At 44.2% G+C, this 25,518-nt stretch overlaps 1 protein-coding gene across 3 annotated transcripts in view; it reads right to left on the bottom strand.

The window, feature by feature from the left end:
- Positions 1–25,518, bottom strand: part of PAFAH1B1 (platelet activating factor acetylhydrolase 1b regulatory subunit 1) — a 526,691-nt gene that overhangs the window by 189,555 nt on the left and 311,618 nt on the right. For all 3 annotated transcript variants that reach the window (XM_086954518.1, XM_086954520.1, XM_086954519.1), the window contains one exon: positions 1,877–2,105. In XM_086954518.1, coding sequence (XP_086810644.1) covers positions 1,877–2,105 — 229 coding nt within the window. The remainder of the gene's footprint in view (positions 1–1,876; positions 2,106–25,518) is intronic.

Genomic DNA, 25,518 nt, shown 5'->3' with positions numbered 1-25,518 from the left:
GAAGGTTTTCTGCATTTATGTATATTTACATTTCTAGTGCTCTATAACCTTCCGGATGAGTGGGGATATGTAGAATTACGCTTTGTCTCTCACCTTCCGCAAACGACAAATATGGGTTTACTGCTTGCTATTCGGATTCAGGGATGTGAATCTATGAAAGATACCCCAATACTAGATAAGAACACGTGTTACTTACTTGTAACTACAGTTACCCAGTATCGGTATCTTTCATAGATTCACATGCACCCACCCTCCTCCCCGGCAGAACAGTTCTTTATTAGGATACATGCTTCTCACTTGTGCTGGGGAAATCTGAGGAGAACTGCCTCTGCAGGGAAGGTTCTAGAGGGTGCTATCAGCTGATTGGTTGGGACTACTTTTCAGTCCTTTTCATATAATGAGGTAGATAGGCTGCTAAGTTTTGGGCCTTTTTTTGGCCTATAATCTTGTCAGCCTACTACAGATTATTGTAAGGCACTGCTTTTGTATATATAATTAACGTCGGACTCCCGCATCGGTGACAGGGAATGATTCAGGCATATAAATCTATGCAAGATACCCCAATACTGGATAAGTATACTGTGCTAATTTACTGTGTGCTATTTAAGTTCCTGTATTGTACTTTTGCCTCTAGCCTCATAAAGAGACTAGAGGTGCGTGTTTAGAATAAATACATATATTTTATATATATACCTGGTGTGGTTCTGCTTTCATTTGGTCATTCAAGAGATTATAGACTGGTAAAAAAAAAAAGCTGCTTTACATTCCTTCAAGACTCAGCCTGAAGGCTGCTCTCCACAGCTACCACTAGGACAGCTTTCTATAAAGGTTGTCTTAAACCTACCATCAATAAGTGTCCTTTGGACTGGTGCAAGGTGCCCACTAGAATAGTGGAAATCATATGCCAGGCCAACTTCTCACATACACCATGGAGCAGAGGTAACTATGTCCCCGTTTACAGCTATTTAAAACTACTGGAGGTAAAATAATCAGTGTATCTATTGTAAAAGCTAAAGCTATTTCACTAAGAGTTTACTTGAATTAGAAAACCTATAAGAACTTTTTCCTGTCTACACTGGGAGAAACAATGGTGTCAACATATGTCTCATCAAATGCAGTTAGTGGCAGAAACTAGGGCTCTTGGCTTACAAATGGTCAAACAGTTGTAATTTATTTATTTATTTTAAGCATTTGTTAAGCGCACTGTCACCATTGCAGGCATCCTGGCGCTGACTGAATCAGATGGGGCAGGAGAGTGAGAACAAGAATGGTTATTAAGATTTTTTCTTACTTGCACATATTGCTCAATTATTCCAGTTGTAACTACACACCTTCCGCACACAATGAGTCTTTGGAATATACACCCAACTACGTTATACTGGAAGCCCAAATTACAAAAACTGCATATTTTCGGGGCATACAGAGGATATGGGATATGTAGCTCAGCAAATTATTCTGCATGATTGGAACACCTGATTCAATTACTTTATAATTCTATAGTGTACCTGGTAATTAGATTTCAAAGGAAAGGTTTAAAAAACTAGATTTAATGGGACACAAAACCAATTAGCTGTGCATATTGCTTTCATTAAAGAACAATACACACGAGTATGTTGTATTTATTGTAGTCTTATTTGAAACAGTCCTATTCTTGATAGTCACCTATGGAATTGTATTTTATAGAATATGAAAATGTAAACCGATTTTAAATTCCCAGAAATACAGGTAAAAAAAACAACACAATTTACTGAATGCTTATTTTCAAATTCAAGAGTAAAGAACTGTTTAAGTGCATTAACTGTTTTTATTCACCCCAGTATGCAGGAGTATTACTTTTTAAAATGACGTATGTGCAAACATATTGAATATACAATACCTCTGACCCAGTGGCATCCAAGATAGTGGGATAAGAACTTTCTGGTGCCCAGGAAATGCATTCTACGACATGCTCATGTTCTCTGAGCTCAGCTTTGCACTCCTTCGTCGCTACAACCCAAACTCGCACCGTCTGGTCATTGGAACAGCTGGCTATTAGACTGCCATCTTGATTAGGCCGAACCATGCGTACCCATTCCCTGTGTCCCGTAAACGTTTTCACACAGTAACTATGGAAACAATCATAAAAAGGCATAAGCAATAACACTTCTAATTTTAGTAGTTTTCTTTATGATAAGGACTCAACTACAAAAGATAAAGTACCACAAGATAGAGAATCCTAGTGAATAATGCATAATATTAAGGAAAGGGAGTCACAGAAGAGATACGGAGGAGAGGAGTTTTGAATGCTATTTTAAGGTTTATGTGCAAGGTAGGCTACGGTAGTAATGTAACAATGTAAGCGCAATAGAGTACAAAGCAAGCAACATAAAATAAGCAACTGAGGAGTTTGCATTAAAGGGGATACAACAAGACAGAGAAACACAAGACTGACAGCAATACATGCAAGGTGTCTAAATGGCGATACCTATGCAGGGTCAATTATGAGAGAATTCACAAAGATAGAGCTTTAGTTGAAAGTATGACTGTTAGCCTACCCATCCTCAGACTCAGTCAAGATCAGATGCCTTGTTACATATTCACACTTGGCTTACTTATTCACCAAATGTATTCATTTTACTATCAATTACCTCCACTGGGAAAAAAGGTTGTACCATACTGCACCCTACATTCACACAAAATTTATTTCAACACAGATTACCACTCTGTCCTTCTCCAGCACTTCAGACATCCTTAGGATGAATACAAGAAATTATCACAGTGCATACTCTCACCAACTAAATATTTAGACAATCTTGCACACCTATGTGCAATGTTTAAGAGGCAATTGTATTCTACTCATAGCGCCATGTGTCTTAGATAGGCCCGGGGAGAAGCACTATCTTTCAAAACATGTACACATTTCCTAAATTGCCTTCTCTTTCACACAATGAGTTTTAACAAGTATTTGTGTGCGTGACAATTTAGGATTCGTTTATCTGAAACTACATTGCTTACAAATTACACTTAGAACATTATCCATAAACCATAAAAATCTCGTACAAGGTCTGAACATACATTGTGCAAATGTGGTTATTTGTTGTTCGTCCATGCAGTGACACAGCTATCTACAGAACAAACAATGGCGGTCTACCTAAAAGTCTCAGCTTGCAGCAAGGACGCTTTTTGTTATAAACTAGCATTTCCAGGTTTTAGCAGAGGAGCACTTGCGGTCATTGCGAGGTCACTACATGCTAAAGCCTCAGCCCAGCTGTTTTCTGACCCCTCTGCAAGGAGGGACGTCTAACTCGTGACCACGACGGGACCTATATCATCCAATAGGGGATTCCTGACAGAATGTTCGGGAACCAACAGTAAGTAGTAGTATGATGAAAATAAGTTACTTACCTGTAACTATGGTAATCCAGTATTGGTATCCTTCATAGATTCACCTGCCCGATTCATTCCCCGTTGTCTAGATGGGAGTCCCACTGTAAAATATTCAAGCAGTGCTTCAAACACTTCATAGGCTATAATGGCCTAAGACCTTCTAAATAGTAGCCTATCAATGCCTTTTTTTTTTTAAGGACCAAATGTTGGCATCCAGCTGTTATCACCCTCTAGAACACTGCCAGCAAAGGAAAGTTCTACTCAGATTTTCTAATCCCAAATTTATAGACATATAACAGTACCATTTTTCAAGAATTATCCGATGTACTGTTTAAGATGCATGCCCAGAAACATTGTAGCAGAATAAAATAGTAAAACTATGGCTGTGCAAAACTTTCGAAGCTATACCACGATTCACAATAATATTAATAATCAAATACAGTTACATATCTACCTGTCTATACATATCTAAATATGCATACACCTCGAGTAATATAAAAGAAGAGCTCCTCTGATATCAAACAGGCTGACCTTAATTGAAGAGAAGACGCAGTACTGCTTGGCCATCAGCTGCATCCTCATGCTGCATAGATTGTAGACAGTAATGTTTTGTGAAAGCGGAGCGGTACAGGAGCGGAAGACAGGAATGCCGAGAATCCCAAGCTCTCCTGCTTCTGACCAGCCTTGCTTGGAGCCCGTTGAGGCTTTGGCTGATGAAGGACTCGGAAACCGGATAGAGGGCTGAGCCGTGTAGTCAAGGTGTCAGGGGTGCTGCTGCCGTTGCTGTAGATCACCGCCCTGGGGTCTACTGAGGACAGAGAACGAGTGCAGTGGGCAAGTACCGCGAGGGGGGGGGGGGGGGGGGGGGGGGGGGGACTTTCCGTTTATCCTTCGCTCACCTCCAGCTTTCTCGTTCTTGGACTGTTTCTTTGGACTCCGTGCAGAGACAAAAGGTACACAGTGAATTTAGCAGTAGCAGTGCAGAAGCCTCTTTGGGTTCCTGAAGGAAGTCAATAATAGGCGAGAGATCGAATGTCAGGCAGACCGACTCTGAATAGTGGTGCCGCTTACAGTGAGGATTGTCTTGCCCTTGCTGCAACCGGATTCGGAGGACTTTGAAGGGATCCTTGGAGCCGCTCACTGGGCTGTGAACTTTGCCTTTTGACTACTGGGCTGTACTGAGGGACTGCGAGGACCAGCAGGCCTTTCCAATCGCAGCTGCAGCCTCTTCCCTCAGCGCCCACGCCCCCTGCTGGGACGGTTTAAGACTGACGTCAATCCACCGCGACGCGAAGCCCGGGCCAAGGGCGGGCCCGTTTAAGCCCGTTCCTGACAGTGGAGGACCGGACCGGACTGGGCCACCCCCCTTGGTTTTAAATTCATTTTAATTCATTATTTTGTGTGGGGTTGAGTTATTGCTGTAAGGACTGACGTGAATCCTGGGACATTGGAGCACTGAAGCCATAGGAAAATGACGAACCGTGAGACCAGGAGTAAAGCTACAACGTCGAGTTCCATGGTGGCAGGTACCTTGGACAACTTTTTTTGACTAGAGCCAGCTCCATAGTGTCAAAGGAACTAACTGTTGTAGAAAGATGTCTTTCGCAAGGGATTGTCAATGTCAGGAGATCTTCTCTGGGTTGAATAGCAAATGCCAAAACTCCAGAAAGGGGTATGGGCCTCTTCCGCTGCTTTATTGGATGCTATTGATCAGACAATTTCAGCTGTCGGGAATAGCCCTGGTGTGCCTAGAAATTCTCCCCCGGCAATTCCCGAAACCGTAATAGTTCCACTCACTGTTAATGACTGGTTACTTATTGGTAGGCACGATCCGGATACCAGACAATCGCAGGGGATGCGGGAAGGGGCTGTCCCAAAAAGAAAACGCGGGGCCAGGAGAGAGGCGGGGAAAAACCGAAGTTAGACAAAGGCTTGCGCCATAATGACCTATCCAATCACATCACTGGTCAAGTACAAAACAGTGATGCCCCGATAGTTACCACTGGTGTCACCACCCCACCACCCCAAACTCTCTTTACACAGCCCCCAACTGTATTCAGATTTGGTGATAATGCACAGGCTGGCGAGGATCAGTCTAACCATGCTCTGGGCGTTAATCTAAAATCCCTGCTAGACCCTCTGTTTGATAGGCTCAATTGTATTGATCATAGGCTCCTAACAATAGAAACGGCCACGGGGGTATTGATGGATCATCTGAAATCAGTGGAGACTCCGCAAAAGGGCCCTGACATCAATAGGGGGGGGGGCACTTTCATCTATCTCCACTCAAACAAGAATCCCGGCTCCAGTAATCCCCCCTGGCCTGGCACAGGCACCTGTAACTGTCGCCATGGATAACCCTATGAGTAATACAGAAAAGAATGACGACAGTAATGACCGAAATATGGCCGAGGTACTAGAGTGAGGTGGAAAAATGTAGTCAACAATCTGAGTCTGGAACCATTGATGAGCTCTCCAACTTCCTAAGTGGGATCCCCAAGGGGGTTAATTATGTGGTGGGGGTTGACTTCAATTCTCACTTTGAGCCTCTAGTAGACTTGATGGATGAAGCAAATCAGGCAGAGGACGACCACCGGAAAATACCTCACGTGGGGGGTCCCCCACCTAGGTCCTGGGCTCCTTTGGCGGTCCAAATCATGGCCCTGACTTTAAACCATTCAATAAGGGCATGTAATGGCTGTGTAAAATCAGACATTCCGTCAAAATGTACTTTTAATAAACCTGGCCAAGAGGCACAATAGGACTATAGATTTGTCGAGTGCTGTGCTTGGTTTAGGTTTGTTGACTTTAGTGTGGTAACCAGGGGAGAAAGTGATCATAATGCGTTGATCCTAGATTTCCTTTCCCCAGGCAACCCTGGGGAAGGTCATAAAATAGGGTCTCCCCCAGATGATAGGGCCCTCCTCTCTACCAACAGGCGTAGGATTAGATGGGACAAAGTGGTAACTGGACCTGAGTTACTAACAGAGTTATATGCTCAGGTAATACTGGCACTGGAAGCTTCTGGCGCCTTGAGTATAAAACACCCCTCCCCTGTTGTGTACACACAGCTTGGAAATCTTCATAAGGCTTTAATTAATACCCTAGCTGAAATTTTAAACCCACCTGGGCTAATGAGGAGCAGAGTGGGCTCCAAACCTACCTGGTTTAATTCGGCCTGTAGGAAGGCGAAACTGGACCTCCTTCAGGCTTTGAAACAAAAAGACGATAGGGCACTAATAAAAGAAAGAAGGGCAGCATATAGGTATCGAATCCATCATGCCAAGATAGAGTGGGGCAATGAGAACTGGGACAACTTAACGGCTATTAAAACAAGAGATCCCCGGAAGTTCTGGCAAATTGTGAATACCGGGTCAGCTGAACCGGTTTCGGCTATAGTCCCCAATATCGCTGCGGAGGTGTGGGAAGAACACTTCCTTACTCTGTACCAGGGCGAGCCCCAGCCCAGTGACTCAGATATGGAGGGAGCGGTTTCCAGTCCTATCACGGAAATTAACAATCCAGAGTTCACTGAGGGTGAGGTCTGTGCTGCTATTCTTAATCTCCCTTCTGGCAAAGCACCAGGGTTAGATAAATTGCCGGGTGATCTCCTGAAGCATGAACCAAGGGTTTGGGCCCCATATTTAACTATTGTTTACAATGCGATTTGGGGTGGCATGGCGGTCCATAATACTTGGCTGGGAGCAGAGATAGTCCCTATATTCAAGAAGGGTTCACCTCTGCTCCCAGCCAACTACAGGCCAATAAGCCTTATCGATGTACCCCAAAAGCTTTTATTGAGGCTGATCGTAGACCGCTTGTTGGTATGGATTAAGGAGCATTCCTTCCTACCTCCATTACAGGCAGGGTTTAGGGAGAACGTTTCCACCACGGATCAGATCTTCCGATTAAACCTACTCTTCTGGAAAACAGTGAAGATGGAGGGTGGCTCACTTTACACAGTTTTTGTGGATCTCCGCGCGGCCTTCGAACTTGTGCCGCGCGGCAAACTGTGCGCAGGGATCTGGGCATATCGCCCCTGCTATTAAATATGATAATCGGACTCCATACCGAGAACTTTGCGCAGGTGAGGTGTGGGAAAGATGGTGCTCTGTCAGGCAGATTCCCTGTTGGCAGGGGGGTAAGGCAGGGGTGCGTTTTGGCCCCTACCCTGTTTTGCCTCTATGTCAACGGGGAAATCTCACACCTGGATGCGGTAGTAGATAGTGATGCTCCAAAACTCGCTGGCCGTCGGATCTCTGCGATTATGTTATGCGAGTTTCGGACGGGTTCGTATCTTTCTGTGGGGACCGGGAGTTGGAAATAAACACCTCAAAAACGAAATTTATGATTTTTAACCCCCCGGTATTAACACGCCCAAACCCCTTGATAGCCGGAGTCTGCTTGGAAAGGGTTCATACCTTTCTCTATCTGGGCCTTACACTGAATGAATCCATGACCTGGGACCAGCATCAATTAAAATCGTAACTAAAGCTGACTCAGATAGCGGGGGATATTCTCAAACTCCTGACTAAATCCCAGGTTAAGCCACTTGGCCCACCACTAGAAATTTATAAACTTCGGGCCCGGGGGGGCAGTAACTTATGGAGGTGAACTTTGGGGACACAAGGGCTGCTCTGCGATCTCTGCTGCGGAGAACAAGTTTTTAAGACATCTGGCTGCATTGCCCCTGAGTACACCATTAATTCCCCTAAGGCTTGATTTGGGCATTAGACCCATCGATGAGGAGCTGGGACTTAAGCCACTAACCTTCTGGCGGAGATTCTGGGTTACTCAGGAGCTCAGGAATTACAGGCAGGAGTTAGCAGACGTTCTGAGGTTCGCTAATGTGGGCAAACTTCCCTGGCTCAAGTATGTCAGAGAGGGTCTGGAGAAACTGGGCCTTGTATCAATGTGGTCTGATCCGGAGCATGCATGCAGTGGAATTTCGCGTAACCAGTTGGTTAATATGGATCGTGAAAGTAAATTGGCCCGCCTCATGTCAAACTCCCACTACTGGCACCCTTACTGGTATATTTTTAATGACTAACGATTTTTATCAATTTGAACAGGTCTTAGACAATGTTAGCCCTATTGTTGCAAGGAAACTGGACCTCCAATGGTACGGCTCATTACCCCATCAGAACCTTTACGTGTAATTGGCATCCTTCTTCCCCTAAGAACTGTCCAGGTTGCACCTCAGACTTGGAAAATGAAGTGCATGTTTTGTTCTTCTGTCCCGCTTATTCAAGATCGAGAAGGAGGTGGATTATTCCGCTATGCAAAAATTTGGGGATAAGGCACTGCTTCCAAGCATAAAGAATTCTAAAAACGGACCCCTCTCCTGTAATGGTCTTTGCTGTAACTAAATTCTTATCCGCAATGTGTAATATAAGAAGGACCTTGGTGAATAATGTATGAACTTGTTCAATCAAGTTACTCTTGTAGAGCTGGACTGATGCTAGATTCCAAAATCCGGAGGGGAAATAAAAATTAATTAAGGTGCATTTGTTCTGTCATTCGACTATGATGTGTGTTTTAACTCCATTTTTAAATCCTACCGCGTACTTTCACTGTTTTAAGGATGTATGCTTTTATGACATTCTTGTCGGAATAAAGATTTTGATGATGATGGTTTTGTTAAAGTGTGGACACTTTTCTAAGTCGCAGCACGGCATATCTTGTCCAATGTCACTGCAGCAAACATAACTGCTGATGCAGAAACTGCTCTGGTTGAGCATGCTTTAGTCCTTGTTGTCAGAAGCTTGAAGCCTTTACGTGAAAGAACTGGACCACGACCGTGGACCTTATATATTGCTGTTCCTGGCTTTCCTTGTCTGTAGGCGACCAGTAACTGATCTATTTTCCTCATCTCCTTTGTCTTGTGTAGGTAGAACTTTAAAAATCTCTTAATATCCAACATATGCAAAGCCTGTTCTTTTGGACTAGATGGATACGGAAAGGAAGATTGTAATATCACTGGTTCGTTAAAGTGAAACTGTTTGCAGAGCTACATAGTTTTAAGTGAAATGTAGAAAAGGTTCCTTTATATTAAAGGCTAGTATTTCGCTCACTCTACTTGCAGATGCAGGAGTCAGTAGGAGGGCTACCTTCCATGTGAGAAACTTGAGCTCTGCTTTGTGAATTGGTACAAACGATTGTCGCATCAACTGTGCCAGGACTAAGTTAGGCTTCCATTCCGGAGGAGGCGCACACAACGGGGGATATGCGCAGAAGATACTGCTCATGATCTGCTTTATAAGAATAGATGCACAGAGAGAAGGAGCTGGAGGAGACTTTCTAAAATGGGAAATTGCAGCCAGGTGAACTTTCATTGAAGAGAAAGTGAGACCTGATTTAGCCAGAGTGAGGAGATGTGGCAAAATCTGTTCAGCAGGAGCTTGGAGTGGGTGAAGGTTATTTTGTTTGCACCAGAAACAGAATAGCTTCCATTTTAAACGATATGTCTTGATAGTGCGGTCTGCTTGGGATTTGGCAATAACTTCCATGCACTCTACACTGAAGAGTGTGTGAGTCTGGATAAATCACTTGGCCCGTGTCCCTCGATAACAGAGTTTGAGATGGCTGCATGCAAATGGGCTTCGACTCAGACAGTAGGAGTTATTCGGAGAACCAGTACTGTCTGGGCCATCGTGGCGCTATTGACGACAGCCTTCAGACTTCATGTTGGTTAAAACCCAGGGAATTAACGGGATGGGGAAAAGCGTAAGCACATAACCCTGACCATCGCATTAACAGGGCATTCCCCCTTGACCCTGGTAGAGGACATCTGCTGGCATAATACTGACATTTGGCGTTCTCCTCCTCCGTTGCAAGGAGGTCAAACGCTGGTTTTACCCACTTTCAAAATACCTGGTCTAGCTGGGATTGTTCGAGCTCCCACTTGTGGCAACTGGTCTGAGACCTGCTTAATGTGTCCGCCAGAGTATTGTGCAGACCTCTGACATGTTCGACCTTTAAAGAGATCCCATGCTGTGTCGTCCATTCCCATAATTCCTGTGCTTCCTGAGATAGTGTAATGGATCTTATTCCTCCTTGTTTGCTGACATGGTACATGCTGGTCGTATTGTCTGTACGAACCAGAACGGAGGAGCCTGCAATTCTCGGAAAAACCTTTTCCCTTTAGAGTGGTTGGCACTTCCTCTATCGCTTCTTTGACAAGCACGGCTAAGACTTCTTTTTGCAATAAGTGAAGACGAGGAGGGGGGACCCTTGGGTGGAGTTGTTGGCGGGCGCAAAAGGAATTCTAGAGGCTGACCGTTGGTGACAAGGTCCAACACCCAGCGATATTAGGTTACTTCGTTCCACTGGTGTAGATAACTGGACATTTGCACACCCACAGGCTGGGAGGGAAGAGGAGCTGGTATCCTGATGTGATCATTGTTTTCTTCCTGAATCATGGCCTTGTTGAGGCATTCGCTTGCGGCCTCCCTGGCGAGAGAAACCAGCTGTAGATGGTTGGAAATAAGATGGAGGATGAGAAGATTGTCAATAGAGACTGGTATGGCGAATATCGAGCCATCTGGTAACCTCCTTTGTAAGTGGCGAATCCTTGCCCTCTAGCACCTCTGAACGGTACCCTTATATATTGTAGAGCATCCAATGACTTTGCGATGTCAGTACCATTCTTAATTGCCAATAGCGTCTCATTTATGTGTTTTCCACAAAGTGAGTCAACGTCAAAAGCCATATCTAATACCTTCATCTGTACCTCCGGTTTAAAGGTAGTTGCTTTCGGCCATCCTAGACGTCTGAGCACAGCAGCTCCCACCAGCTGTCTAAAACCAGTATTTGCCATGTCAAGGGCACAGTCAATAGTTTCTGAGGCTTCACGCTACCTTCCATTAGTATCTTATGCGCTTCTTGCCTGTTATCTTCAGGGATAAGATCTATTAGCCCTGCCAGGTCAGACCACATCTGGCGTTCATAGCGGTCCATAATGGCTGGAGCATTTGCTGCCCAGATTGTCATATCTGCCATTGAAGAAAATAGTTTTTCTAGAAGTCCATTCTACGCCCTACCTTCTCCAGGGGGAGTAGTAATCGGGGGTCACAGGGTTTTTAGATAGTCTTTGTGCAGCCTGAGAGTTGACTGAAATGGCTTAGGATGCCCAATGAGGCAAGATGGAGTCATCCGGAGCCCTATATTTCTTCATAACACTGGGCAGCACCAGCGGTATGAACACTGGTGTTTTCATCATCCTGATGCCCTCCCGTCATATATGATCTATGATGGAGCGTACCAATTTCCTTGCGTCTTCCTTTAAGTCTTGTAGGAAACATTCGGTCTGTTTTACTGCAATCGGCTGATGAAACGTGCTAGCTGCCCTCTGCATTAAATTGTAAAAATACCCCGATACCTTCAGGAGGACAGTCTGATAGAAGGTGTAGAGGAGGGGATGGCGTTGGAATAACGTAGTAATCCCAAGATTCGGCAACAGAGATGGATCTGGCAGCTCACCTTCCTCTCTATCCTCTTCCGAGGAGGAAGTGTCTAGCGCTCCAGGGTCGGCAAATTCATAGGTGTGCTAGGTGGTTGAGGACCTGGTGTAACTGTAGGTTCCACTTGAGGTATCAGTCTGTCTGATTTTGCTGCCGAGGAAACATCTGTCTATAATCCGCCAACATGGCCTGCAGATCGTCAACCAACGATGGGTCATGTCACTGGGACATGGTTTAGGTTGAAAGATAAATTGTTAACTGTGACGCAGAACCATATATCCTCGTTGGTAATATTGCATCTCATCTTGATAGTCTTCATCATCCTCCTCATCATCCTTTTGGCACTTCACATAAAGCTCAGATGGGCTGAGAGCCACCCCATAAAGACCATCATCATCTTCTTATTCTACATAATCTCACAACAGATGTGATGGTAGCAAAAGCAAAACTTTGCAATACCCCTGCATGGATGGCCGTAGAAATGTCTTGGTAACTTTGGTGACTTGTGCAATCCTCCTCGACTGAGGCGTCAACGGTGCAGAAACTACAGAACAAACACTTGCAGTGCAATAGGTCTCGCATTTGCGAGAGTTTAAGCTATCTCTTTGTAAATAACAATGTCTTTTATTTAGGATTAAAATCAACACAAATAAAAGGCAATGTCATTTATAATGGCAATAGCTGAAACTCACGTAAATGTGAGACCTATTGCATTGCAAATGGTTGTTTATCACTGCAAGTATGTCGAGTGACAAAATAAAAACCTATGTAAAGTTACAGCCAAGCAACATTAGGTACCACACTGTAAAGTATTATTTAACATTGAGTTGCTCTTCAATCAGCAATATTAATACAGTGTAGAGAAAAAGAATACCAATCTTGTGGGAATCTGCAAAAGAGAAATTAGATGTGTCAAAACATACAAGTTGTGTATTTTGGTTATATAGTGGTATCATTCTGCTTAAAGTAGTTCAGTGCCAGCATGTCTTAATTGTGAACCACTGACTGAGGCCAACTTAAGTACAGCCAGAGACACTGTAATTATGTGGCAGCAGGGGGCTAATTTATGCAGCAGAGTTGACTTAATTAAGTGGTAAGAAAAGGCAAATTATGCAGCATGCGATACAATTTGTGATAGCATTCATTATTTTCACACTTAATAGTGAATAAGCATAGTTTCTGCATCATTGGTGTTGGTTTAGCTCCCAAAGATAGTAGTAAGCAACTGAAAGGTAACCAGTAAACCTATGTAAAGGAACTTCCACTGTGCAGCAACATGCGTGGCTGAGTTTTTATTAACTTTTGGACCGTTTAAGCTGGAAATAATTTTTTGTTAAAATCTGCAATTATTAAGTAGATGATCGATTATGTGGCTAATGCAGTAAATTCCTAAATGTACGAAAAATGCAGCACCCGCAAAAACAATTCCAGTGGCCCTGAGTATAGCCGACATACAGCAGTGCAGGACAAACAACTCACTTTAAATGGTGAAATGTTACTAAGGCAGCAATGACTGCAATTTGTTCTGCTCTTAATCGGGTCACTGATAAAGATATGCTGCATGCCCATGCCAAATGCTAGGCAAATCTGTACACTACTTCATTGAGACAGGTTTGTGTAAAGAACCTTGTTTAACAAGCCTTCAACAATAAGGCTCTTTGTAATGTGCAACTCAAATAAAATTAATCATTAGCATTATGAATTGCTGATCACAAATATTACTGGAGTGAAACATTTGGCGACTCTTAAAAAATTAACCAAATGACTCCAGTCTCTGGAAAACTAACCACATACTGTCAAATCTGTCTGTACACCCCAAAGCATGTCTGCATATTCGAGCAAGGTTCTTACAGCAGACCCAAGCCACAAGTAATATGCGAGTTGGCACTGGATCACCAGAAGCGCAGAGGCCGAAGGGAAAATCGGAATACGGGCCAAGATGTGCAACAAGGCATGTCATTCTGAGAAACATGTTACATGCCATGTTACATCACCGAAGTTATCAACGCCACATTAGGTACGGGTCCGGTTCCACCTAATTGGAAGAGCGCAATAGTGAAAGCCCTCTTAAAAAAACCCTCCCTAGACCCCCTAAATATGGCCAATTACAGGCCTATCTCGCTCCTCCCAGGACTGAGTAAAATCGCGGAAAAATTAGTTAACTCAGTTATCTAATTTCGTTGAGTCCAATGGGGTGTTAAGAAGTTCTCAAACAGGTTTTCGCCCGGGTCAAGGCACTGACACCGCCTTGCTGGCAGTCATGGAGGAGACACGCTGCATTTTGGATTCGGGGGGGGATCAGTGGCAGTGATCCTCCTGGACCGGAGTGCAGCGTTCAACACTGTTAACCCCCGAGTGTTACTCCAGAGACTGTCGGATGCCGGAGTGAGGGGGACAGCGCTGAATTGGCTTAGGTCATTCCTCAGCGAAAGATCTTTCCAGGTTTGGGAAGGGGGCGCACGATCGGCATCCACCCACCTCCACTGTGGCGTGCCTCGGGGCTCCTCCCTGAGCCCTACACTATTTAATGTGTATATGGCTCCCTTGGAGGAAGTGGTGGCTCCATTCAACATCAAGATTGTGAGCTATGCCGACGACACCCAACTGGTGTTCTCCCTCTCCCAATCCATAGAAAACTCCCAGATACTTCACGCCTGCCTCTCAAAGATCCATGCCTGGATGGGGGACTCAGCACTCAAACTGAATGGGTCCAAAACGTAGATTATGCTGATGGGATCAAAATACCCCTCTCTCCCCTGCTTGGCCTGGCCCAGTTGCCTAGGTCCTCTTCCTGAACCAAAGGCTGAGATCAAGAGCCTTGGCATTTGGCTGGAACAAGATCTTTCTCTCAGAACCCAGGCCTCCAAATTAGCGTTTGTTTTGGTCTCCTCCGATCGGTACGTAAGGTACTACCCCTCATGCCTTTTCCATCTAGGAAGCTCTTAATCCAGGGCCTGATTATGTCTAGGTTAGACTTCAGTAATGCGATTTACCTCGGTGCCCCTGAGAGCACTCTGAACAGACTCCAACAAGTTCAGAATGCGGCAGCACGAATGCTCTATAACATCCCCATGTCTCGTTCTGCAAAACCAGCACTGAGGGCGCTACATTGGCTGCCAATACGGGAAAGAGTGAACTTTAAATCCCTTTGCCTTGCACATAAAATCTTGCAAGGCAAAGGCCCCCCCGTCCTTCAAAAGATGGTGATCCCGTATAAAGCCAGTAGAACCTTACGTTCAGACCATCAACACCTGACTGTTGTTCCTAGGGTAAAAAAGGCCCGATCAGGAGGAAGGAGATTCTCCGTTAACATCGCCACCCTCTGGAATGCCCTCCCTCTAGGCTTACGCGCGGAACCTTGTCTTCTGCGCTTTCGAAAACAACTCAAAACTTTCCTCTTCTGTTAACCTTTCTTGTCTTTGCTACTGCAGACATTCTCTGCTGGCAAAGCGCTGGGATGCTCTAGGGTAACCGTGCGCTGTACAAAACTGATTTAATAATAATAATAACATGCCAAACACGTGGCTGACTCTTCTCCAGCCAGACTGGCATTTCCAAGGCAACAGCAAGCCACCTGTCTGATTTATCGACATGCTAATCGTCTTCGAAATATCACTAAACTACCTTCACTAAGTCCTAATCCAGGTTTAGAATAATGGGAACTTCAAGTTAGCACCACATTCTTCAGTGGCTCGTAAAACGTAAGCATTGGCGTAGTTCCAACTTATTCTTAACAAAAGATTGTGGTCATTAACCCCTTCCATGCTCATGACGAGCTCAGCTCGTCATGCAGCACGGTTGAGCTGTGCTTATGACGAGCTGAGCTTGTCATGAGCAATGGACTTGATAAGCTTCCAGCACAGGAGGGGAAAAGCCTTAGCAGCAATGTGGTTAAAAGGCCACAATACCAGCTCATTTGAGTAACCGATTTCCGAACGCGCAAGGGCGCCTAATGATTAAATATGCATTCTGCCGATCAGGTGGTTATTTACCAGTTCTTTCTTCCCTACAGAACCTGAGCCTATATCAAATGTTCCTACAAGCATGCCAATATAAAATACCAAAAGCGGTCTACCAAAAAAAGGTTTGAAGGTGTATTTGTATCTTCAGGAAGTGTTTCTACTCGCTTGATACTCCAGGTCTGCCCCTACTGTACAGGAAAGTGTTACCTTTTTTACACTGGGCTGTTACTCTCAACTGACAGTGATATCTGGGACTGAGCCATCACACAAACATGAACCGGCACTGCAGGTTTAACGTCCAACGTTCTAACACCATCAGCGTGCCTCAGGTTGTTCCCCACTGATTCCAGGCGCTTGTGCATGCATCAGAACGAACACACTAAGTAGGAGATTCCAAAGTAAAAAAATAAAAATAAAGTCCAATGTATAGTACATACTATAAACATCGATATATGTGTGCTGAATTACACTTGCCGTTCTTCATTTAGGGCTTATTTAATGAAATGTAAATAAGTATCAAAGCGCATCAAGTCTACTGGCTTCCCTTGCCTGCTGCACCACCAAGTTTAAATTCACCTGATGAGAACAAGGGACAGGGTTTTTAAATGTGTGTGGTAGGATTTGGCGCCTGCAACGTCGAACCGAGTGTACGTATTATCTAGCTATAGTGTGCGTAGGACGGTGCTAACAGGAGTGGGTTGACCCTGAACCCCCTAAACCACAGGCCAAAGGTCACACAAAATTACATCAAGCCTGTGCACACGTCAACCTTATCCGCAGAGCAATTAATCTGTTTTATAAGTTTTCTCTAAGAGAACATTGTCACAGAAATGCATTGAAAATAACGATGAACAGTAAGGAGTATGGTATGTTCTTCTTTTTAATCCTGAACGGTTATCCAGACAACACGTTTCGTCTAGGGAAGTACCCCAAGACTTCAAGGAAAGTAAAGAAAATAGTGCTCACCGACTACATAACGCCGACCGTATACCACAAACCAGTAAAAGGTCCAGTTGTTATGGACGTAACTAAAGAAGACAAGGCGGTAAAAAGGAGGGACTAACAAGCATCATATTGAATCTGAAGCCAGCGTTTACCAAGGACAATGACACCAGCCAATGAAAAATATGGGCGGAGAGTGGGCAAGGCTTCCACAGCATACTGTATTACACCATGCCTCGCAGAGCGAGCAGTATATGCGAACTGCTGCTAGGCTCAATCTATAAAAGAATTTCAATCGTCAACTGTATCCCAGTCGTCGACGTGCCACTCATGGACAAATCAGTCGTTGGGATCTTCGACGCCGCCATGCCAATCGACGAAGGGGCGACGATGGGCATCGATGACAATGGGGTTCTCGTAAATGTGGAGACTCTGGTAGACAGTTTCGGAGCCTGGATCGCCGCCGTCACAGTTGGACGTCACACAAACTGTCGACGAGAGATTGTAGTCGACAATTACTTTTTAAGGGGTTTTCTTACTCACAGGATCAAATGAGGAGGCTCTAGGGCAATCTCCTTCCTTCCAGATAGGTGTAGAGGGCACAGATAACGCGGTCTCAGAGGCGTGCTTGGCAACCTTCTCCTTATTTGAAGCCTTTGAATCCTGGGAAGGAATATAATCTTTTCTTCTTTCACCTGAGCTGTCGTCCTTGGATCAAGCCCTTTAATGGGATGTAGAGGTTCTGTCCTCTTCTTCATCCAAAGAATGTGACTTGTTTAGTGGTTTGAAGCCACAATAACATTACCTCTCTGTTTTGGAGGGTCTTATTTGAGAAGGTGCCTTCGATAGAGGTAGTAGATACATTCTTTGTGTGGATCGTCCACATGGAAGATTTTCTTGCCACAGGTTTTACAAGGACGGAAAAGGCCTTTTTTGTCTGACATGTTAAGAAGCTGGAGAAAAAAAAATTGAGTAGCGCTCAGGGGGACTCACTTCCACACGACATGCGGCGAAAATCTGAAAAGTTGCCTCTGCTGGGAGTGTTCAAGAGAGTGCTAACAGCCAATTGGCTGGATGCCAACGTTTGGTCCTTTTTAAAAAAAGAACATATATAGGCTACTGTTTTGGATGGCCAAGGACCATTATATTCTATGAAGTGTTTGAAGCACTGCTTGAATATTTTACTGTGGGACTCCCATCTCAACAACTGGGAATGATTCAGACATGTGAATCAATGAAAGATAATCCAATATGGTATAAGTATATAGATATATATTGTTTTATATTTTCGCATACAACCATTGTTCAGCAAGATGGTGAAACTGGTTATTCTGTTCACAGTCCTTATATAGCTAATTACTCTTATCTGCTTCTATCTATTGGTCATTACAGCACATGTTTTATACAAGAATCACAATGGTTCAATAAATATTGAAAAATGCCCCTCAGTGTATTCCTTGTATATTTCTCTGAGAAAGAGATCAAAAGTGACTGTGCAAAAAGGGTCTAGATCTGCTAGTGAGAGGGATCAGGGTTGTCATGTTGGTTACCAACATCATTTGCTACCTGTCTAGGTTTGAGTGGTACCTATGGTAGCACTGTGAGCTAGCAGTCTTTAGGACTACAGATCCTGGAGCGGGGTGCTGTGAATCAGCATGGCACAATCCCAAAATTTATGCTGCAGTTCCTACAGGAAAGTGGAAATTACGTGACATGGCACCCAATGTTGGTAAAATTGGTTCTTATTTAATGGATCACCAGAGTAGTTCTATTGTGGTTTCTCAGAGACCGCTAGTTACTTCCTAAACGGAGAAGTGCGTGATGGTGGGGACTATCCTCCTCAGGTGATTAGGTAATCCCTATGTACTGGCTGTAGGTTATACTAGCTTGAATGTTTCAAAGCATCTATTGGAATTGTGTTACCTTCGCTGTAAACTCATTTATCCATTTACAATAATGGATGTAGATAGAGGACATTGTTGAGAACTGCAGATATGGGATTACTCAGAAATTACCACATGGTCTCACACTTGCAAATTGAGATGTAACCAGGGTTGAGGCTCATGAGGCACATAGGACAGAGGTATTTCTATTCTTGGGCTACATTGCTGGCTGCAGATACCACCACACAGGCATTTCACTAACAGGATTAAGTGCCCAATAATGATACACCTTATAAAGAAATCGAAATGTATTTATTTTTAAAGTTTTATATAGCGCGTACATGACCATCGAAGGTATCCAAGCGCTTTACAGATTATGCATGACGAAGGTTATAAGCAAAACAAAACAAACAAGGCAACAAAATCAAAGTCTAATTGACAAACATCATCCTGAGGGAAAAACAGACACAAAGGAATCGACAGCGCAACAAGGTGACAATCTAGAATTGTCCAAGAAACTCATGAACCAGGTGGCTGGGCCAGAGTCAACGGGTATGGACCCAGAATCAAATGAAGGAGACATGTTAATACCACTGTATTCCAAGAACATAAAAAATGGTTTAATGGTACCCTACCACACACAGCAGAAAACGTTATACTCTGTGCCCTTAGCATTGAGTGAACGTCATGGAGACGCATCCTGATGCGGATAAGTTATCAGCACATATGTGGATACTATATTAAGATTTTGTAACAATATACAGATGTCTTACACAGTTCGTTATGCGAACATTAACACTTAACCCTGCGCAGGCTTCCCAAGCAGCACAACCACAATTGGCTACTCAGGGCATCAGCCCACAAACTCAAAATGCAGTCGTGGGTAGAGTTCCTGTCAAACTGGAGGAGATTTTGTTCTCGATTGCACAAAAAACAAGACAGTTTGAGGCAGTTTACCCATACGGGCCTGCAGGAAAAACAGAATACAGACTATTTGATTGCCAGTGGGGGTGGCTCTCCCTGTGAAGACTGAACATCTTGGGGTAGAGTCTTTGTTGCAGTATACAGCAGAACACATGGTGCCCTTTCATTTGCAGTTTTGCCTAAAGTGCTAAAACAGATCCAGAATGAGTACTGGGCGGCACCTTTTCCGGGCATGGGGATGAAACTGATGGCCAATTTTACTGCAGTACCTGTCATTATTTTGATAAAGGGTGAAGCAGCAGCGTTGGCTATACGCTAGTGAATACAGGGTTTGGCTCCTACACAGCAGGATGGCGAATAACCTAAAATTATCGAAGAAACCTATACTACACTGGGTAGAGATAATTTGGAATCCAGACCTGGTAAACCACAATTAAAGAAGGATAATTAAGCAAGAATTGAGTCTTCTGTGAAGAAGTGGGAGAAAAAGAAAAACAAACAAAATTCATCACATGGGGTCTCCTCAACAGGAAGCCAATGAAAAACACTATAACCTGCAAAACTGTGATATTAGACCACCTGACCGGTATCCGGATAATGATACACGTTCACCTTTCCGGATCGAGATGAACAGGAAACCTTATCATAAACGGAAGCCTTCCAAGTCTCAATTCAAAGAGAAGGTAGACTGACTTTAGGTCAGGCATGTCCCGGATATTGAGGACATTGCTTTTGAGCGGGGAATAGGCAGTGACTATGCTAGACAGTGCAACAGAAGTCCCGATAGAGCGGCAGAACCTGATGGATTGTCTGGTGGGAGTAGCACCGAGTATATCACGGTGGAGACACTTGATACCAGGGTTAACGTCCCACATAGTTTAAACAAAAAAATGGAGGGGGATGTACCCAGAAACATTAGTGTTGTCTTTTGGAAAGACTTAACTCAAGGTAACTATATTCTTTTAAACGAAAAGGATGCTTTTGCTTTCCCTGCTAATGTGACACCAGATAGGGAGGACGTGTGGCTAAATCATACTGGCAAAACAATGACTGAGTCAGGAGGTGGGTGAACATTTAAGAATGCATAATCCTATATGAGAAGACAGCCAAGAACCAGCTGAGGGAGCAGCATCAACAACATTCTATGCTGCATAGCATTAGAAATGAGTTATTGATGCCTGATGGACTTCCATAGTGACCTTCAGTTTTAATGCATGCCTAGAAAGGAAGGAATGAAATGTGGTAATGTCCTCAAGGAAGAAACCTTTCAAGATGAACCTGGATAAAACTTCGGGGTATAAGGTGTGCTGTCTAAATCGTTGAAGTATCTCTATGAGAAGAACATATAACCATAAGTCGAGGCAAGCCTAAAGGTGCACTGCCTTCTCTTGTGGCAAATATACCTACAAGGTCTTCCATGGGAATTGATTTGGGTGGATATTTTAGTCCACCCTGTATAAGAATCTTGAAGGAGTCTAGCCTAGGGGAGTCAACAAACCCCTAGACAGGCCGTTACTGTATTGTTGTGGTTATCAAAGTATCACCTAAAAGAACAATTACCACAACTACAGAACACACTGGAACAGCCTCAGTACTGAGGGAGCTAAACAACTGTTAGTGTTTGGGAGACACCTAAAGCATCTGGAACATTAGTGGTTAAATAGTACCCTGACATTTGCCTACGAAATGAATCTCAACCTCATAGGTTTTCAATACAAAGCATGAAAGCAGGAAATTTCCTGTTGAGTCAATTGGTGTATGACCAAGCCCGACCTAACTCGCCAAAATCTTACAATGGCGTTTGGGGTTTTTTTTTTCTGTTAAGCCGGATATTGCCCACGCAAATCAAGCACAGGTCTTCCTTCAAGGATAGAACAAGGAAAGAACAAGGAGGGGAAGACTAAGTGAATGGTATGAGTTCAAGAGGTTAATCTAAAAAACTAATTAAGAGCAGTCGCTAATGGTACTATATTTTCTTATATGTTAAGGGGGGTGGTAGGGCAGTTGATCAGGTGCACATTATTCAGGCTATGCCTGATTGCCCAGGTTTTTAAGGGTTTTGGGGGGGTTGGATTGGAGAGGGGGGCACTGTTTTGGGTAGGATTATGACAGGTTTTTCACAGAGTACGTTTTGTGTACGGGAGGTTGCAAATGAATGCATGGGAGGATATTATGGAGTAAAGAAATTTCTAGTGTGGGGTAAAACTGAAAAAATTAAAAATGAATATTACGATGAACGATATAAAAAAATAAAAAGGCAGATGGCATCCCAAAGGCTGAAAATGTTACAGGCAGACAGTCTGGCTTCAAAAGACTCATGTAGAGGGAAGTCAAAAAGATCTTTTAAAATACCTATGATGAACAATTGTTACTTACCTGTAAACAGGTGGTTCTCCAGTATTAGCGTCTTTCATAGGTTCACATGCTTGAATATTCCCAGTCGTCGAAGTGGGAGTTCCACAGTAAATAAAATAGCAATAAAATCCCAATAAAATATGTATGTAAAAACAGAACACATAAAAATACACACTAGAAATAGTTGCAAATACCAGGTCATAATTCTCACATAGGAATACATGGCAAGAGAGAAAAACATTTGTAACATATCCTTGTCATTATGTTAGTCCAAACTACAGTCAATCAGGCGCAAGCATCCCTCCAGAACCTTCTCCTCAGAGGCTCAGGCCCTCAGATTTTCGTAGCACAAGAGTGACAAAAAGAGTCTGGGAGGAGAACCGAGCCTCTGAGGGGAGGTGGGTGGGTCGCATGTGAATCTATGAAAGACACCAATACTGGAGAACCACCTGTGTACAGGTAAGTAACAATTGTTCTTCTCCAGTATTAGGTTGTCTTTCATAGATTCACATGCTTGAATAGAATAGTGAGCAGTAGTAGCCGGTGTGATGCTCGAACCAGTAATGCAAGAGCATGTATAAAACTTAGAGACATAATAAAGTTGTGCAAGTAATCACAACAGCCATATAAAACCATAAAGGTGGGGGGGGAGACAGAAGCTCACAAAGCACTGCCTGTCGCTCTGGTGGAATGAGCCCTCACTGTAGACTGAAGAGGCCTGCCGGCTTTCTGATGACAGAAGGAAACTGCTGAAGAAATCCAACGTGCAATAGTTGGCTTGGTAACAGGACGTCCCTTGCGCATGCGTCTGTAGGTTACGAACAGCTGATCAGTTTTGCGATAGGGTGCTGTCCTATCGATGTAAAATTAAAGGCATCGCTTAACGTCCAGAGAATGTAAACGTTGCTCCGCTGGAGTTTGAAAAGAAAGTCTTTAAGAAAACAGGCTCAGTGGGGTGAAAGTCAGTGGGCACCTTAGGCATGTAGGCCAGGTTTGTACGAAGCACTACACAGTCAGATTTGAATTGTAGAAAAGGAGGCTTAATGGTAAAGGCGTGAACATCACTCACGCGACATGAAGAGGTTAAAGCAAGGAGAAGAGCCACTTTCCAAGTAAAGTTTTTGAAATCCGCTTTGTGGATAGGCTCGAATGGAGCCTTCATTAATTGTGCCAAAACATTGTTGAGGTGCAAGGTTTGGGGAGGACGCCTAATGGGCGGGAACTTCCTGAAGTCCTTTGAAGAACTGACGAATGATTCTAGAAGAGCAGAGAGAGGAGGAGCCATCCTGCCGGAAGCGAGAAATCGCCGCCAAGAAAACTTTCAAAGTGGAGTGGGAAATCCCTGACTGTGCCAGCTCTAGAAAGAACGGAAGAAGCTGAGCTGGAGTACAACGAACAGGGTGAATGTTGGCACTCACGCACCAGTGAGAATCTTTCCCACTTAAGTTTATAAGTCTTTATTGTAGATGGAGCTCTGGTATTGGCTAGAATGTCACTGCAATCTGGCCGGAGGTTCAAATGGGCAAATTCAAGGTGCTCAGGTTCCAGGCTGATAATCGGAGAGAGGAGGGGTCCGGATGACAGATCAGGCCCTCGTCCATTGTGAGGAGGTCCGCTCAAGGTTGCAGGAGAATCGGTTCGCTCTGAGAAAGAAGCAGCAGTTCCAAGAACCACGCTTGTCGAGGCCATCTGGGAGCGATCAGGAGAATGCGGCACGGCTGTCTCCGCATCTTGCACAACACTCGAGGAACCAGTGGAATCGGCGTAGGCGAATAGACCGCACCAGTCCATCAAAAGGGCATTCCCGGACGATTCTGGATGGGGAAGCCAACTTGCAAAGGACAGGCATTTCCGGTGCACTGGGCTAGCTAAAAGATCTATGGTTGGATGACCCCAACACAGAAAGATGAAGTCCAGAGTCGGCTGATGGAGCTCCCACTGCGTTGAGGATGTGGGCCTGCTGAGGGCATCCGCTAGGATGTTCAAGACGCCTGGTAAATGAACTGCTGACAGGGTAACGTGTTGCCGAAGCGCCCAGTCCCAGATAGTTTGTGCCAGCCGAGACATTTGGTGCTGCCATTCTTTTTTCACATAGTGCATACTGGTGGTATTGTCTGTTTGAATGAGCACCGATTCCCCGTGAATCAGAAGACGGAATGATTTGAGAGCCAGAAAGATGGCCATCAACTCCAATCTGTTGATGTGCCAGACGCGTTGAGATTGTATGCATGTATGTATTTTGTTTTTGTAGAGCGCCCATTTCACCATTAGGTCTCATAGCGCTGGCAGAGGGTATGGGAGATACGAAGTTATGCTGTTGTCTTGAATAGAAGTGTTTTGAGTTCTCTCCAGAAGATTTTGTGATTCTGATTGGATTTTAGAGCTGTAGGCAGGGAGTTCCATGCCAAAGGACCAACGTTTGAGAAACTCCTGTCTCCATTTCTAACAGTACGAACTCTAGGTATCTCCAAGAGATATTTGTTTGAGGATCGTAATGTTCTTTCTGGGCAGTATTCTTGAAGTTTGTTTTTTAAGTATTTAGGGCCTTGTCAATTTAGTGATTTATGCACTAGGCAGCAGATCTTAAACCTTATGCGCTTTCTGACTGGAAGCCAGTGCAGTTTTTTCAGGCAAGGGGCAGAGGAAGTGCGTGGGGGTAGGTCGAGGGTCAGTCTGGCTGCTGCATTTTGGAGTGTCTGCAGTTTACTTAGTGTGCCCTCGTTTGCATCTGCAAGGTGGCTAGTAATTAAGCCTTGAATCAATGTTTTGCGATAGCACAGGGGTAGCCATTTAAATATTTTCCTTAAGGTCCTCATAAGACCTATGCAGGTGTGTACTAATTTGTTTGTATGGGGGACCATGGACAGCTTGTCATCAAGGGTGAAGCCCAGATTCCGAACAGTATCTTTAGGTGATGGGCACGGTCCAAGTTCAGTTGGCCACCACTCTTGGGACCAGATGGATTTGGCCGCACCGAAAAGCATTATTTCGGATTTACCTGCATTGAGCATTAGGTATTTGTTGGTCATCCAGCCCTTTATTTCTAGCATACAGTTCCTAAATCTCACTATGGTCTCTGCTGGATCAGAGCCAAGAGTTATAAGAATTTGGGTATCATCGGCGTACGACAGTGTGTCGAAGCCGAAGTCCCTAATTATTTTGGCCAGTGGTGATACGTAAACATTGAATAGGTTTGGGCTTAAAATTGAGCCCTGAGGCACTCCCTTATCATTGTCAATAGCTTCTGATGAAAAAGGTCCTGATTTGACCCTATAGCTGCGGCCTGTGAGATAGCTCTGGATCCAGCCACGGGCTTGGCCTTCGACACCTATCCCCGCTAGTCGCTTTAATAGGACTCTGTGGGATATGTTGTCGAAGGCCGCCGAGAGGTCTAACGGGATCAGAATATTCGACTTTTTGGAGTCCAATGCCAACCGGATATTGTCAACCACCTCTATCAGTGTAGTCTAAGTGCTACGAGAAGCTCTGAATCCTGAACGTGAGGAATCTAATAGCGAGTGACTTTCAAGGAATTTTACCAATTTTGCATTGATAATAGATTCTATAGATTTGCCAAAGAGTGGTAATAAAGATATGGGGCGGTAATTAATCGGTTGCTTGGGG

This window comes from Lissotriton vulgaris, chromosome 2_1 (genome assembly GCF_964263255.1).
Source record: "Lissotriton vulgaris chromosome 2_1, aLisVul1.2, whole genome shotgun sequence".
Lineage (NCBI taxonomy): Eukaryota > Metazoa > Chordata > Amphibia > Caudata > Salamandridae > Lissotriton > Lissotriton vulgaris.
Note: the sequence above shows the minus strand (reverse complement) of the source record. Positions and strands in the feature narration are given on the sequence as shown.